Consider the following 17,568-nt stretch of genomic DNA (forward strand, 5'->3'; position numbering starts at 1 on the left):
CAATGTTGATCCCTCATAGTGACAGCCTATGATGCTCCTTTGCATTAAACCAGGCATGACTTTTAACCCTGAACTGCACTGATTCCCTATTTTGGGCACCTGTTGGGTGTTCAGTCATTAAAAATTAAGATAACCTGGCACCCTATCTGTTAGTCTATCCCTGATGTGACTGCTGGACAGTGAAAATCACCCGCCCTGGCACCACTTATGGTTTACTGCAATCAGCTGATGTGTCTGGTTGCCATAAACTAGAGTTGGGCACACATCTGCATGTGCTGCGTACGTGGGAGCATGCACGCCTCCCCTGAAAAGGGGCAAACGGAGCCAGCGCCAATTACCACACGCCTTTTAGCTTGCATTCTCACTTTCCACTAACAATCCATACTACCAGTTCATGCATGACGTCTCCTGTGCAGGTTTTTTTTTAAATTTTCTCTGATGGTTATGTAATTCGCCTCCCTCTCCCTCTTTTGTGATCAACGGGACAGCGTGACGTCATCACCCAGCTCCGGGAAGGTCTGGCGGCTCGCGGCTCCTGCTTCCAGACCAGCTAACGGGCGATAAACAAACTGCAGCGGTGCCTTAGCTTAGCTTAGTTTAGCTTAGCTGGGGGAGGAAAGAAAACACCAAACTGGGTAGAAGGCCACTCGGGTCAGCTGTACTATCGCACGTCTGAATGTGTGCAGATAAGGTAGTGCGCGTTTTTGCACTGACTTGAGCCCCTTTTTTATGCAACCCGCCCTGCTCACCAGGCACCACGATGTCCGACGCTGCTAACGTTACTTCCACAGACAACAACGGAGACTCCGGGCTAAACGGTAAGCTAACTGCTAGCAAACTGCCTATTAGAACAGCCTGTCAGTGTGTTTTCTGACAGGGCAACGCACCGTGGTATTGAAAATATATTTTTAATAAGTTTATTGAGGGTTCTTGCTCATTTAAAACAGTGTATTTAACCGTTTATCTTTTTTTTTCGCCGTGGAGCTACATTAAAGGGGAGACGTTAGAACGCTATGTTCCGTGTGTTTATTGACAGTGGTTGAACCAATGGCGTTTCGACAAGCTTGACTGACCGGCGAATGAGCCAATCAGCGAGTCACGCGGAGAGGTGGAGGCGGGTTTAAGCTTTGTCAACAAGGCGAGATGGAAGAAGTCAGAACAGGCAAAAATGGGGGCAGAGAAATGTTTCACACGTAGTTGTCCTTTTATAGTAAGTAATATATGTAGGAACAACATATTTACAGCCTCTTTTATTCCTTTTCATGTGCTATATTTTCAGATTTCAGCAAAAATAATCAATTTTAAAGTATTTAAGGATTTCTAAATAGCTAACTAACTGAATTCTCATTTGGCAAATTGCACTTTTTTCCACATTGCGTTCACTGTTTCACCTGAAGATGCATTTGTTGAGGATAAGCTCCATTCAAGACCTCATGCAAGGCTTGCGTAAGCCATAACAGACGTAAACAAAGGCATTTAAATTACCCTTCCGTCCTGACTCAGGGGCTTACTTGCAGAGCTGAGGTGGTTTAAGTTTTACCACACTATGGGGGGCTGTGACTTGGCATGCTATTTATGGCTCCAGTGACTCCAGGACAGACGTTTTGGACGTGAGGAACAGGGGGAAAGAGTTACACTGTAGGAACATTGAGGCTGGTTGATCCAAAGCCACAATGGGCAGCAATCAAACTTTCCAGCCACCTTTTTTCCCTTTTTTTGGAGACACGTGGATTCATTTTTTTTTTTTTTTTTTTTTAAAAATGGGATTGGATAACTAAAGATGGACATTACTGTGGAGCAAACAGGTTGCCAGCATCTGTCCAACAGCATGTCCAGTGTTGGCTATATCTTCCTCTGTTGTATGAGATAGAAAGCAACAAGTGTTTTCTTTTTATATTCCAGTCTGGTATTCCTTTTAACTTTTTGTCTAAATACTTTAATTCCCTGTTTTGCCAATAACAGGCAAAAGCCTGGAGAAGACCTGCAAACTTTTCAGAAGGATCAGATGTATTTTACTTTGTCCAGGGCCCCGTAATCCCTTGCTACCACAACATTAACTCAGCACTATTCTTGATTAACTTACTTTCACATGAGGCTGATAAACTTTGTGTTGACAGAGTCAGAATAACTTTAGAGGCATAAAATTCACAGGAGATTTTATTGGTAGCATTCACCAGGATATACTGGACAGTGACAGTACATGCTGAGACATATCATGAGGGACAATAAGACCCTGCACTGATCAGATGAAAAGGCCAGCAGTGTGCTCTGTTATCTGACACCATGTTATTTTTGGCATTTCCTGGAGCTCCTCCAGCATGTCATTTTTATCTAATACCTGGGATCTTCAGGCAAGAAGCAGCGTCAGCCCTCCTCCCTCCTCCCTCAGCATCAGTAGATCAGAGGTCACATCATGTCTGCTTCCTCTAAAGCCACCCAACAGCTGATAGCTGCTCTGCGGCCAGAATGTTCGGAAGCCTCGGCACCATGGCGATGTGGTTTTAGTCCACAGAGCGGAGACAATGGGCTGTCGCCAGCAGCTTGGCTCCCGGTCCGCTGTGTAATCCGCAGGATGAGTGCAAGTGCTGAGTTGAGGCCAGTTTAGGGGGGGAGGGGTGCATCATTTGGGCGGTGGGTATAACTGGCTTGATGCCTGTACTGTGAAATTCAGTCCCCTGAAAGCTCATGTGAACATGATGTTTACTTACTGTTAAAGGGTCAAGTGACCTGCTCAAGAGGCCTTCCTCTTTTTTATTTCAGTGAGGACAGCAGGAGAAAGTGTTCTCAAAGCTGCCTGACAGAGGATCTTGGGAAATATCTTCCTTATTCTTCAGATTCTTGCCCAGGCTAATCCTCCCCTCCCCTCCCCTCCACTCCCCTCCTCTGTGTCTGCAACCCACCTCAGGCATGCTGTGCCTCCTCAGCTGCCCGTCCATGCTAGAGCTCACGTACAAACAGGGAGGGCATCATATATCACAGCCAAGGTCTACAAGACACAGCAGCACATACACAGGCAGGCATTTACTGCCCTTTCATCACACAGCAGTAAATAGAGCTTTACTCTTGAACCTCTCTGACTGACAGGCTCAGTCTGGTCGTTGTGTTGTTGACCACCCTCAGTTTAGGACTACGAAATCATTTTGACATCTCCACTCTTTTTCTCATCCCCCCTATTTTCCTGTGGCTTATGAGTGAAAGCCTTTTGTCTGTGCTCTGTGGGAGTTCCACTTATGAGAGGTAGATATTTTGACATGTCATAGCAGGAAAAGCAGAGGTGCAATTAACAGCATTAATGATGTTTGCAAATCCATTTAGGTGTGTTGGTTTTCGGCATTGTGCATGCTGGGTCACCAGGAGACTAAAACCTGCAAGGTGCCACCATTAATCTTCTTCGTTACAGCTGTGCTCGTCCTGCTGTAACAAAGTCTTTCAAGGCTGTAACTTTCTCCCCTCACTGATAGTCCAGACAGTATGTCAGAAATTAATCACTCTTTGGACATAAAGTGAATAAGATTAATGCTGTGACAACACAACGAGTCAAAGTTTATTTTGAGTTGTCAGTAAGAGTCTTTTTCCCAGCGGACAGAAACACATGTCATTGAGGCAAAGATGATGGTTATATTGAATTTAGGTGTGTCACTTTCAGGCTCCAGTTATTGTGCGTGTATGCTCACTGGCCTGGCTTACTGGGACACTTAAATGTGACCATCATCAATGATATTAGCTTTACCTGTGCTTTTCTTGCAATGACAAGTCAAAATGTCTGATATAGAAAAGGTTATTGGAAGATACTTTCTTGCCCAGAGTGAAATTGTTCGTCAGAGCTTCTGGAGTCCATATACAATCCAAAGTGCACATAGAGAAAAATCAGTGGCTGCACCAAAACAGAAGATTAGGTATGCAGTGCATTGTTCCCTTCTGTATAGGCACAGGCAGCCTATTGTTATGGGACTGTTGCCAAAAGGGTGGTAAAATGCACCAAAATAAACAACGACACAGTTAAATGACGCTAGTCATTTGCGCACTTATTATTTTAGCAGCCAGTGTAAGCAAATAGCCTGCTCCTTGGGGCATATCAGATCTTGGACGGAGCAGGATATTGTTTTATTCATTTATTGACATGACTTTACATCGACTCCTTCTTATCAGCCGATGTCACACGGACATGTCTATACACAGGAAGTCTTTGAAAAGGAATGCAGATTTTTATGATATCTAATATTCATGTTGTAATATCATGCAGTCAAGCTCTTTTGTGGTTTAACTTTTATCAAGTTTTACCTTAATATCATCTAATAATGGTTCTCTACAATTATAAAGGGGGAAAATCCTTTAAAACCCTTTTTAAAACTTTGCTGCAAAGGGATCTTGTGTAGTAAACTACATGGTCAGTATTGTCCTGCAGCAGGAAATAAAACTTTTAAGTGCACTAGTGGGGACATAAAAAGTGGGTGAAAATGTTTTAAACTAACCTTTTTAAAGAAATCAGTGTCTTTTGTGAACATTATTAAAAATCAAAACAAACATTCTCACATTCTTCCCTCAGGGTCCTGGGTGGAGCTGGAGATGAACAGAGCCGCAGCCGGATCAACCCAGTCCTCCTCTACAGGCGGCTCATCTCCAGGCCTGCTGCCTCTGCCTCAGGTGGAGGAGGAGGAGGCCATGGTGGGGGGGCTGGAGCACGTCCCATCCTCGTCCTCAATCCACAATGGAGACATGGAGAAGATCCTGCTGGACGCCCAGCATGAGTCGAGTCGCAGCAACTCCTCCTGCGACAGGTAGTGTTAAAGGGGAACTCCACTGATTTACACATCAAAGCTTAAAGGTCATGGGGAGTACTACTGCATGTATAAAGCCTTGTGTGGCTCCAGGGAGGGCTCTGTGAAGCTCGGGGCTGCATTAAATAGGACCTATTATCCTCATTTACGCGTTCATACTTGTGTTTTGAATTCCTACTAGAACATGTTTACATGCCTCAGTGTTCACACAGTGTGCTGTGGAACACTTTTATTGACCCTCTGTCTGAAAGGCTTTGTTTAGCATCTGTCTCATGAAGCCCCCTTCCTGGGAAAATCCCAATCTGCTCTCATTTCCATATCTCAGTGTCTGCACTGTTGTTGCAGCTGGAGGAATGATTGTAACGGAGACTAGTGGCACTTTCTACTCTAAAAAAATCACCATTAAAAGCTTCTAAACCAAAATCTTAACAATCGGACATGTTCCTACAGGAATATGGTCCAAAACTGGAGAGAAATCAACAACATCGGCAACCAAGATTACATATTTCCTTGGCGTTAGCATCTAGCTACATGTAGCAGTGTAGTTGCAGCTGGGGAATGACTGTATCGGAGAATAGTGGCACTTTTTACTGTGAAAAATCACCAATAAAAGCTTCCATACCAACGTTTTAACAACCAGATATGTTCCAGCAGAAATAACATGAATAATCAGGGAAAAATACAACATCAGCAACCAAGATTACACGTTTTCCTGACATTAGCATGTAGCTACATGTAGCAGTGTAGGCTACATAATGTAGACACTAGCAGTAGTGTGCCTGAAACGGATGACCATATAAAGAAATCCGTCACCAGCTTCTCTGGAAAGTAGAAAAAAAACAATTCAACCTGAGGTTTTTGCTCACAGGAAGTACTTTAACATATATTTAAAACTTCTGCCATGTTTAATATGAACATCCAACATTGGGATATTTAATATATGACAGAAAATAAGGAAAAGCATGATAACTGCTACCAGGAATCTCTGAGCGAACTGTCAGTGGTCATGTTTCATTGTGGGTAAAGTGGGCGCCAGGATTTTAACAAGAAAGAAGAATATGTAGAACAAAGAAAGACGATATCTGTGTTTCTGCTTCATAGATTTTGATCCTTTTCTTTGTTTAAAAACAGTCCATCATGAATCCAACGATGTTATAGGAGTGCAGTGCTAAATTGTTGTAGCACCCATATAAGAATCAATGAAAGGTGGTTGATGCAGTTGTTTAAAATATCCAAAGATCTGCCCTGCTGAAGAGTCCTTTGAAAACACTGTGGCTCCAGGGCTGCTGTTCTGTATCTGAACCCGACCTCTGCCCTACTTGTAGCTGTACTTGGTATTGATAAAAAGAATTTGACTGTATCTCATAATCAGACCTCATAAATAACATGGTTAACAAACAAGTGAACAAACTAATTGTCCATTATCTCTAAAAGTAACGAAAAAAAATAAAAGCAGTTAATGTGTGTGCAGAAAGCTGTTGCATATTTCCTTAATGCCTGAAAACATGAAATACAGATGAAGACACAGGAATTCCCACCATGAAAGTCACGAGTTCTTGGGTTCACAGAAGTCTGTGTTTATAGTTGTGGAAGATTTAGGGCACGAGGTGAATTTTTGGTCTAATGACTTTCACTCAGTTAAAGAGCAGTAATTCTGCAGTTGAACAATTTCTTTGTCTTTTACTCATAACCTGGTTTTTAATCAGCAACTCTTCTGCATTTTGTTCTGTTTTCGTAGCTTTCCTTTACCCCTGAACAACAGTTAAGTGTCTTTATGCAGCTGAAAGTTCTTCTGAAAATCAGTATAAAAACAATAATTGTAGGATAATTCAACTGTTGAGAAAACTGCAGTCTTGAGGAGCTGAGGAGCGTGACTGAAATATAACTTTAGTGAAATGCTTTCTGCCTCGATGCCCAGATGGCTGTTCATCTGCCAACCACACAATAAAACCTCACTGGAAAAAGTGACATGCCTTTTTCTAGAAGAGGTGTTTAATATTGGTCACTTTGCTCAACTCTCCTTAACGTTCCAGTCGGAAACTGAATTCAGCCCACAAATCAGGAGTGGCTTCTCTTCTTTTTCGTAAATGCACTGTCAACATGTTCAGTCAGCTTCTCAGGAGCTGAGCTGGCTTCTGAAAATAAAATGACGTCCATTTTCACAGCGTGCCTCCCATTTTATTGAGCACGTTAGAAAAGTCCTGACCCTTCAACTCCCGGCCACATCATTGTGTGTAATCCTTGGAAGGCTGCGATAAGGCCGAGCTTATCAGGGAGGCTGGGCAGTCAGCTGTCACTGAGTCACCTGAGGATGTTTGTGAGCAGTTGGGAACACTAGAACACTGTATCAACAAGCTGTTGTGAAATGAGCTGAAACACAAACATGATGTCATCTTAACGGTTTTGGAGCTACACAGGTGTCATGTTACAGAGATTTTAATGAGGAAAATGTTTTATTTTCTTGCTCTGCCAACACACACACGTCTTTAGTGCACATTTCTCCCGAGAGGTCAGAGTACAGGAGCAGCAGCACTTAACTGCTGGGTAAAGGACTGGTGAAACATTCTGTACCGTCCTCGTCAAGGTGTTATAAGGTCAAGTGTTCTTGCTCCGAATCTTCAATGAAGAACCAGATGTGCTTGAAGGCACAAGAAAAAAGGAATAAAATACAATGCAAAATTACTGTCACGTCTTATAGATGAGGGTTAGTAAGTCAAAGTATATGAGACTAGATATCGTCTTACATTATCAATCATAGTTTCATATTGTCTTCCTAGTTTTAAAGGTGGCATTACAGTAAAGTGATGTGATTTTCTGAACTTACCAGACTGTTCAAGCTGTTCCATCATTTGCTTTACCCACTAAGTTATCATATTCATATTACTGATGATTATTAATGTGTGATTAAAATGTTACTGTGTACATATTTAGTATAATAGTCAACCCTACACTATTGTTGCAGCATCGATATCAAGGTATTTGGTCCAAAATACTGTGATAACCAGTGTAGGTTGGACTGCAGTGATCAGTGAGGTGATACTAGTATTCAACATGTATACAGGGATATGAATAACCCAATTTATCTGTGCTCAGGCAAACATCAAGTCCCCACTATGATTAAAACTGGGATAAGCCTCATAATTGCGTTACTCATATCCATGTAAACACACTCATTTAGAAATAAATATTTTAATTTCCCATGGTATAAAGCCTCTTAACTCACACCTGAGAATCTTCCATGATAGCAGGCTGTCTGTGGGGCCTTAAACGTTCTTAAATGTCTTAAATTCAGTTGTATTAACCCTTTGAAACCTGAGTTAATTGGCTTGATTTCTTTCAAAAACATGGGAGGAAGGCAATAAGTAACAAAAGAAGAAATGACCCCAAAATGTGCAAGAAATAAAGTAAAAAGGGAAAATTAAATAACAAGAAAATTAGTAAAAAAGAAAAAACAAAAACAAGCAGACAAACGAGAAAATGACCTGGGAAAAAATGCATAAAATATTATAATTCTGTACCATTTTTTAAAAATACATAATGATGATAATTGTAATTTTCCCCAGCTTTTTTTGTTTTTCCTATTTTTTTTTTAAATAATTTTCTAAATTTATCTTTTTGCAATTTGTGGGACATTTCTTACCAAGTTGCCCATTGCCTTTTTCCCCATGTTTTTGAAAGAATAATAATTTGCTCAGGGTTCAAAGGTTTAAATACTTGCAAGAGGTCTCTGAAAGCAGCACAAGAAAAGTGATGTCACGTCAAGTTTCAAAGCGTTGATATTAGGCTTTAAAAATCATTAAGGAGTCTCAGATTTGAATTTGTGAGGGCCTAATTGCCAAAAACATTTGATCTAATTTCATTTCGCCACCTTTTTTAAGGTATTTTTAATCAATGAGTTAAGCTCATGATGTTATAAATCTTAAAACCTACCACTGTACCTAGCACTAACCTGTTGGTAAAAGGTGGATTAACCAAACTCACTATGAAAACTATATTCCCACACAAAACCTTTCTCTGCATGTGACTACATACCTACCTCTATCAAATAAATCTTAAATTTGGTTGCAAATGGGGGCGTTGGTGGCTTAGTGCATAGAGCAGGTGCCCCATGTACAAGGCTGTTGCTGCAGCGGCCCGGGTTTGACTCCAGCCTGTGGCCCTTTGCTGCATGTCTCCTTCTCTCTCTCCCCCCTTCACACTTCACTATCCTATCAATTAAAGGCAAAAATGCCTTAAAAATATCTTTAAAAAAATGGTTGCAAATGATCTTATAAAGGTCTTGAAAGCATTAAATTTAAGTGTCTGATACCTGTAGACACCCTGTATGATGTGAAGGTAAGAAGGAGTCATGACGTTGCGAATAACGCCGCCGCTGATTTATCATTTCTGTTTCCGCCCACAGCCCTCCGCGGCCCCACAGTCCCCAGGATGATGGACAGATCATCTTCGACGTGGACGTGAGCGGCAGAAGAGACAGCCTAGTAAGAGCATACGTGCACCTCAGGTTCTCCATCAGTCTGTTGTCATAGCAACCTCAACCACTGGCCCTGAAGTGGTGCGTGTGCACATGAGAATGACAACTGCTGTCTGCCTTTAGTTTCCATGGCGATGGCTGCCGCGCCCAGTGTGAATTTCTGTTTCTGCTGCACAGCGTGTGTTGTCACCGTTACTCTCACTCTTCTTCATCACCCTTTTTCTCTTTTGATCTCTGTCAGGGCCCTCTGCCTTCAGTGTCCATGACTCACACACACACGCATGTAGAAATACACAGAACATGTCTCGTCTTAAAAAGGTTGTCGTCGACTTAAAGCCTGAATGCCGAGGTTGCTAAGTGACGTGTGCGTGTGTGTTTGTGTTTCTAGTCAGAAGAGGACGTCTTGGACAAGGAGAGGGACATGGACATCCTGATGAAGGACGCAGACTGGGTTGCTGACTGGTCTAGTCGACCGGAAAACATTCCCCCCAAGTAAGTCTCAACTCGGTAAACATCTACGTGACGTTTCCATGGCAACTGAACACACACAGCTGCTTGTGTGTCCAGAGAAAGTGGTCGGTTGTCCAAGCAATAAAGTTGGTCTGAGGCACTAATTTAAGTCCAGCTGACAGAGTGTGTATGAAACTATGATGCAGACAGCTTATAAGAAAATTAAAGGTCATTTGATCGACAAGGTTAAGCCTTTTTTTCAGAGCTGTTCATAATTTGTCTTGTGTCGACACCTCTGATTTTCACCCCTTCTTAAACATTTCAGTGTAATTAATAATAATGACAATAATAATGTTTGTATGTCACTTATCAAAACAAGTGTCACAAAGTGCTTTGAACATAAAACACAGCAATGAAATGCAGAGTTAATGTTTGACTAAGCAGGCAAGTGTAAGGAAAAAAGAGGGAAAACTAGAGAACAATGGATGATTAAAATCGGAAATAAAACACACAGGAAAACTGTAAAACAATGGATAAATTTAAACTTAAAATATAGCAGAGCAAGACTCAATTGTGACATCAAGAGTAAGATAAAGTGTTACTCAAATGTTAAGAATAAAAATAAACCTAAACATTGAAAGGAGACGTTATTGGAAACCCTTCAAAAGAGAGAAGACTTCTGAAGTGTTTTAAGAGGAGTTACTGATTTAGCAAGTCGGAGTTCATATAAGCTGTTGGTTGACTTCTCCTGGTCATTTTAATGCTCCCATGAAAGACAAACAGCTTATGTGGTCATTAAGTATGTCCTGGGTCTTTTTTTATGCTGCACACATATGTATACAGTAATGTTACTCCATAAAATGATAGAATAGAATTTGGGATGATCCAGCCAATCTTTCCCAACATAGAAACCCTGCAGCCTTTCCAAAACCAGTCTACAAAGCGCCAGCAGCATTAACATGGGTTAGATGTGTGTGTTGCTGCGCAGTATGGAAAAGTATAGAATTTGATTATAGTCATTTCCATGTCTGGATAAGTATTTAAAAAAGAAAAGAGTATGGAAAAATGTCAAAGCAAGGCAAAAAGTATAGTGTGTGACTGAACGCACGCTCCTACACAGAGCTGTCTGTACGCCAGCAAAGCAGCTCCGCCCCAGTGTCTCATAACTGAACCAAATCTGCTCATGTGTGACCAAATTAGTGTGAAAGAAAATGCGTCAGTATCTTTGACTCACATATATACATAGCATCACAAATAACCGAATATTAAGTTTGTCTGAACATTTGGAAGTTTTGCCGTGATGCAGTCATCAGAAAAGTAAACTGACTATCTTCTCGACGTGACAGATCCTCTATGGCTGCACTAATGTATTTTATTTGCTCTATTTATGCTAAAGTTTTTATTGCACTTTTAATTTTTATATCCTGGAGCTTTATTCTTTTAGCCTTACCTGTTACTGCTGCACTACATGGTTGTCTCCTGTGTGTCTTGATTGCATATGATGGTTGTATCTGCTATGCAGCTCTGTCTCACTATGTGGCCAAAACAAATATCCCATTTGGGACAATAAAGATTATCTTATCATTGTCATTTCCGTGGCAACAGTGAATAAACAAGGCTGCACAGACGCCATAAAAATTAAGTAGTTGGTCCAGATGAATACGAACAGCACAACTGAAGCGCTGTCAAGAGCACACTAAATTATTTATGCAATATGTTAGGGCAATACAATACGAGTACAGGTAGCACTGGTTGGTTTACTTCCTATTTCGGTAGAGATGAACTTGTCTGGGTTTGTTGTTGATTGATTTGTATGGGCAATTATTTGGCAATGTAATCGCATAAATGGTCAGAATGTAACACTCATGATAACAGTTGGATTTTAAAACCATTTATTTACCTAACAAACATCTAGCTGTTTGTACTTGTGTCAAATATGGTCTGAAAAATCTGCTGAGAAGTCTGGAAATTTGGGAAACGTAAAGGAAACCTGGCAACAATATTGCCAACATAATCACATCTGAATCTCTCTATGCTGCCAAAGACTCAAACACATACGGGATGGGAAGTGGAATAAGAACAGGTTCCACCTTTTCTATCTGTTCAAATAGCAACATAACTGACTGCTGAAAGATATCGCTCCTCTTATAATTCCTAGAATATGATCTCAAATTAAAGCCTGAGGACGTGAGAGCACCTCTGTGCAGTGTACAGTAACTGAAGGCAGCTTTAACTAAAGAATGTTTGGCAGTTTAGACTTAAAAAAATGATGTTCCGGGGCATATTCTCAGTGACTGACAGGTGTCAGGTTGTCACTCAGCTGTGCCGCCTCTAAAATGACTGACATATTTTGCAGGGAGTTTCATTTCCGTCACCCTCGACGCTCAGTAACGCTCAGCATGAGGAAGACCGGGGCCATGAAGAAAGGAGGAATCTTCTCCGCCGAGTTCCTCAAAGTCTTCATCCCCTCGCTGCTACTATCACACATCCTCGCTCTGGGGCTGGGGTAAGAAAAACACACCGCAGATCACCTGTCAGATCACAGAGTCACTGAGCGCACATCAGACCTGACAGCAGTTTAATGAAACACGTAGAACTGATTTCCATTTTGTTTCATCAGTGAACAATCAGACTTTTCATGTTCATTTCATTTTTCCCCCTCACCGTTTAGAACATCAGAACAATTTTATATCTCCCAGTTGTACATAAGCCCCAGCAGGGGGAGCTGTACGGCCACAGACACCAGTCAGCAGAGTCCTCCCTCCCTCCCTTCTTCATATCTGTGTGACAAACTCACAGAGCAGCTGCTGACTGAGAGGCTGCACACCTGCTGTCTCATAGTGAGCTCCGACACTCCCAGGAGCACTCTGATAACACACGTTATAATAATCCTGGCTCCTCAATCAGATAATGTCACAGCGGTGATACCTGAGACTGCCGTCTTCTCTCCTACGTGATGTGGTGTGCAATGAGTGTCATTTACAATCCTGCCGTCATCACAACATGTCTGCTGGCCTTTAAGGAGTTTACACAGTTATGGAATGACTCACAGTGGTGTCCTCACCCAACCTGTAGCAGTTGTTTGTGAAGAAGTTTGTGAAAAAAAACAGCTGATTATTGATATTTCTGTCTATTTTAATCTTTCATAACCCTCCTCATGTGTGAGATTTAGAGTAGTTAATGCTGTTTTTTGTCGGTGTTAGTTTCTATGCAGAGAGATGCTGATATTTTGGCATCAGTTTCAGCTGATATCAGCTGTTAAAAGCTATATCGACTGAATTTGTCACTAATCACTGTTAAATTACCAAAACATAATGAAGGTACCCGCTGATTTTCCAAAGAAAAAAATCTTGCAAGAAAACTGTATTTTCAATCTGGAAACTAATTATTTATTAATTATTATTGGTAGGGAAGTCGTATCATTCCATTGTGCGTGGCCTCTGGGATAAGCACTGTTACGCACACATGCTTAGTCAGCAGCACCGCCTCCGATTTGTCAACAGACTCCACCCAGTGCATCATGGGATAGATCAGTGGTTCCACACAGTTTAATATATTCAGCGTCATACTTTTGTTTGGCTATCTCTTCGAGTTAGTTAGCTGTCTCTGTTAAGTATCTGTCCTTAAGTCACTCACTCTACAGCAGGAAATGGCACTTCAAAATAAAAGCTCTGTGCTGGAAATTTGCTGTACTTCAAAATAAAGTGTGTTTTTTACAAAGTTGACATGTTCGAGAGTCACTTGCAGTTCATTCAGAATAGACCTGCGACCCACTGATTGGGTCGCAGGCTTCAGCTAACGGCTAATGACAACAGTAACTCATTCCAACATGAATAAATGGATAGATAATCACAAAAGACATTCTTCGTTTGATCTGTTAGTTTTATTTAGTCTTGAAAAATACACTGCTGTTCCATACTGGATTACAAAGCTTCTGAAAGGAATACAATAACACTAGAGCACTTGTTTAAAAGCGACAATGGTTAGCAAAGTGAAGGCAATCTTTTTTATAACTTTATTTTTATTGGTGTTTTCAGGTTGAAGGGAAAAGAAGAGGAAAAAAGGGGTAGTGGGATAGGGGTTACTGAGAGATATTATTATATACGTTGATTAAGTCGCAAAAGATTATTTTTCTCTCTATAGTGAATTTTGTTCATAACTGCAATCCAGTCATCCTTTGAAGGGGGGCTTAACTGTAGCCATCTTCGTGTGATGGCTTTCTTGCTTGTGGCCAGAAGTACTTTGTAAAGGTGTTTGTCTTGGGGCATGAAGTGGATGCAATCTGGAGTGAGTGTCTAAACAGCGACACTTTGGTGATATTCTAATAATAGTGAATAAAGTTATTTGATGCCCTAAAAGTTATTGCTGATCTCAGGTTTAACAGCTGTAATTGTACTGATCAGTGATCGAGCACTAACACACACACACACACTGGCAGTCAATGTTAAATAAGCCCAGATTCTCGCCTGCAACATAGAGTTGGATGTGGAGACCATAAGCTTCCTCGAATAATACATGAAACCAACGTAAACCGCATATTTTTATCATGTTTTCCCGTTTTCATTTGTTTGATTTTTGAATGGGGCTTTTCTAATGATGTCATCTTGTTGTGGCACATGACTAGAGCATCACTCATAATATTCACATGACAGTAGTGGATGTAAATGCGCATTTATTTGCATTTTTACATGGCGATTTTATGGAAATTCAGGCAAAATTTGCACTAAATTTGAATGGAAACTAATAACATTAACCATGGTCCTGTTCCAGCAATTATCCAGTGCCCAATTCATGTTCACACCTGTGTAGGACAAGTCAAAATACACATGTGGTGATGTGTAACCTGCTCCTTGTCTGTGCACCTTTGTCTCAACAGAGTCTACATTGGAAAGAGGCTGACCACGCCACCTGCCAGCTCTTTCTGAACCCGAAACAGAAGAAAAGTGCCTGAGAAGTGGCCACGAGTTGTTGGAGAAAGTTTTGCTGTTGTGAGAAGAACGCCCGTCTCTTCTCCCTCTGTCCCGCCTGCCCCCCTCCTGCTTCCCCTCCCCACCCCTGAGATATGACATGTTCTCAGGAGAAATGCATCTGCCTTTTCCCCTCTCTATCCTCCTTCTCCGCCCTTTTTTTTCTTGATCGGCTGTTCTGACTGTCTGTAGATATCCCCTCCCCCCCGCCTTATATCCTCCATTCATTTGTATTAGCTTTTCAAAGAATGAATAAGGTCATATTTCCCCTCAGCGATTGGGCGTCATGTTTGTAACGGGTGGGTTTTCAGGGAGGGTTGCAGCATCAAACCAAACTTTTCCACTACACACACACACACACTGTCCCAGTGCCCCTTGATCACGTGACAACAAGGGAGGACTGTCCAGTTTTTAGAACTGACCACAGATTGTGCCACCTACACGAGTAGCCCAACACTGATCTTGAAAGGGTTCGACCAAATTCAGAGTCGGCTACGCGAACTGAAAATGTGATCATGCCTTTTTTGAAAGTAGCCATTTTGTTCATTTTCTCTAGGCAATATTGTTTTTTTAATTTATTTTACAACAGTGGTGATTTATTGAGAAGGTGTAACGATGAGAGGAGTTACCGTAGTGGCCATCCTTAAACCACAAGCGCTCATGAATTGCACTGGGGAAGTCTCTGGCTCCGTCTGAGAGATTTACGTGACATTTCTTCCGTGATGGAAACGAGAAATTTTAAATTTTGAACCTGAATGAATATTTTTGCAAAGTGACAATAACTGGAAACCAGGGTGAAGGTGTGTGTTGTGCAGGCAGGCAGCTTGTCCCCTTTTCAGTGTGTACACTAACAGTATTTTGTGGTCGGGTCTTGGGTCCAGAAAAGGGTTCACCCAATCAGTTAGCGTCCATGTTGTCCTTCCAGTGAGCTTCCTGGTTTGTCTGCAACATATTGTAGAGCTGGTCTGGTCCTGACTGCTCAGTTCCCACCCTTACTCCACGTAGGGCCGGATACTACATGGTACTGCGCTGACTGTTTCTTTTTGTTTGGCGTGTTGAAAGGATTCGGTACCAAGATGTGAGATTTGAATTACAGAGAGGCTTTGTTGGCATTCGAGTAACTTTATTTAAATCTAAAAGTTAAATATTAAACTTGAAGTAATTGACTTTTATTTTTAAGATATTGGTCGGGTCAGGAGTTTTTGTTCGTGAAAAATAGCCAGTAGTAGCCAGCCCTGCTTTCTAACACTCCGACATGTTTGCCAAAACTTCCACAGAATCTAAAACTTCAAGCTGCAGATGAAGGGAACTGACTGCAAGGTATAGACAGCCATTTGTTGCAGTGACACTAACGACTGAAGGGAGCTTTGATTTCACCGAACAAGGGTCTGCTTTATGTGTAAACGCAGGTACAATAAGGTCCACAGCATGATTGAATCGCTTGATATCAGACACTGGCTTCACTGCAGCATCTGAGGCTGCACTGGGGTCAGTTTTGTCCCAGTGGACCTTCCAGAGCCAGACCTGGGTCAAATAATATTTGATTTAGTAGTTCGGATCTTCGAATGCCATGTATTTCAGTTAGTCATTATCATTTGCAGTTTTTCTTCAGCTTATTTTCTCGTTGCTTTGTTGACACATTTACAGGATTTAACTTACAGGATGACACAATGGGTTTTAGTTTTATCGATGAGCTTTATCTGATGTTGCTTTGTTGCCTTTTTAGAAAATACCGAATGATTTTTATGATTACTGCATTTCAGTGTTACATTTCATCGAGCAAGAAAAAACGTAAAGAAGTAGTTTCTGTGAGCTCTGACTTGTCTGAAAAAGTTATGAGTTTGGCATTCGTCCTGAAGACATAGATGTGAAGAGTCTGAAAACATAAACTTTTCGTGAAGTAAAATTAGCCTCTCTCTGAAATAATTTTGCTGCAAATACTATTTGACCCAGCAGGTCGACTCAGGACGTGATATCTATATCTACCACCACTGATGACTGGGGGTTTGTCTCCATGCCAGCCACACAGATACTGTTGTATCGTGCGACATATGCGTATCTGCCTGTGTTTGTACATGCAGCGCTCAACAGCGGTGTTTTGGATTGTTTCTTTCCCTGTTTGTTTTGTTTTGTCTGTTTTAAGTTTATTTTCCTGATGTTGCGGAAAGATTGTGAACGCACAGAGCGGGAGTTTAACAGAAAGAAAGGAGAACCCCTATTGTTGATGGCAGGGCCTAATGTGAATAGGAAGCTGAAGGTGTGGAAAGAGACTTCCCTCAGACTGCGATGGTCTAACAGTAGTTATTGTAATGATGCATTTGCTTTGATTTTTCTTTTTCCCACTACATTGGAAGAATTGATCAACATTTTGTCATTAAAGATTACCTGAATGAAGATATTCGCTGAGTGTGCCTTTTTACATTTTGACAGGTATTAATAAATCAGTGTAAACCTGTTTAATTATTCAGTCGAAAGCGGCAGTTCTCTGGGTGAAAATGCCTTGTTGATGCCAGAGGTCAGAGGAGAATGGCCAGACTGGTTCAAGATGATAGAAAGGCACCAGTAACTCAAATAACCATCCAACACATCCAACCTTGAAGCAGATGGGCTACAGCAGCAGAAGACCACACCAGGTGCCACTCCTGTCAGCTAACAACAGGAAACTGAGGCTACAGTTCACACAGGCTCACCAAAACTGGACAATAGAAGATTGGAAAAACGTTGCCTGGTCTGATGGGTCTGGATTTCTGCTGCCACATTCAGATGGTAGGGTCAGAATATGAAAGCATGGATCCATCCTGCCTTGTATCAACGGTTCAGGCTGCTGGTGGTGTAATGGTGTGGGGGAGATTTTCTTGGCACACTTTGGGCCCCTTAGTACCAACTGAGCATGGTTTAA

General features: G+C 41.5%; 1 protein-coding gene across 1 annotated transcript; it reads left to right on the forward strand.

Moving 5' to 3' along the window:
* Positions 1-318: 318 nt before the first annotated feature.
* On the forward strand, positions 319-17,063 carry bnip3lb (BCL2 interacting protein 3 like b). The gene is made up of 6 exons (XM_049603527.1): positions 319-818; positions 4,547-4,778; positions 9,181-9,259; positions 9,641-9,744; positions 12,059-12,208; positions 14,579-17,063. The coding sequence occupies exons 1-6, from the start codon at positions 761-763 to the stop codon at positions 14,625-14,627; spliced, it is 672 nt and encodes a 223-aa protein (XP_049459484.1). The 5' UTR covers positions 319-760; the 3' UTR covers positions 14,628-17,063.
* Positions 17,064-17,568: the final 505 nt, after the last annotated feature.

The sequence above is a fragment of the Epinephelus fuscoguttatus genome, linkage group LG18 (genome assembly GCF_011397635.1).
Source record: "Epinephelus fuscoguttatus linkage group LG18, E.fuscoguttatus.final_Chr_v1".
NCBI classification, from domain to species: Eukaryota; Metazoa; Chordata; class Actinopteri; order Perciformes; family Serranidae; genus Epinephelus; species Epinephelus fuscoguttatus.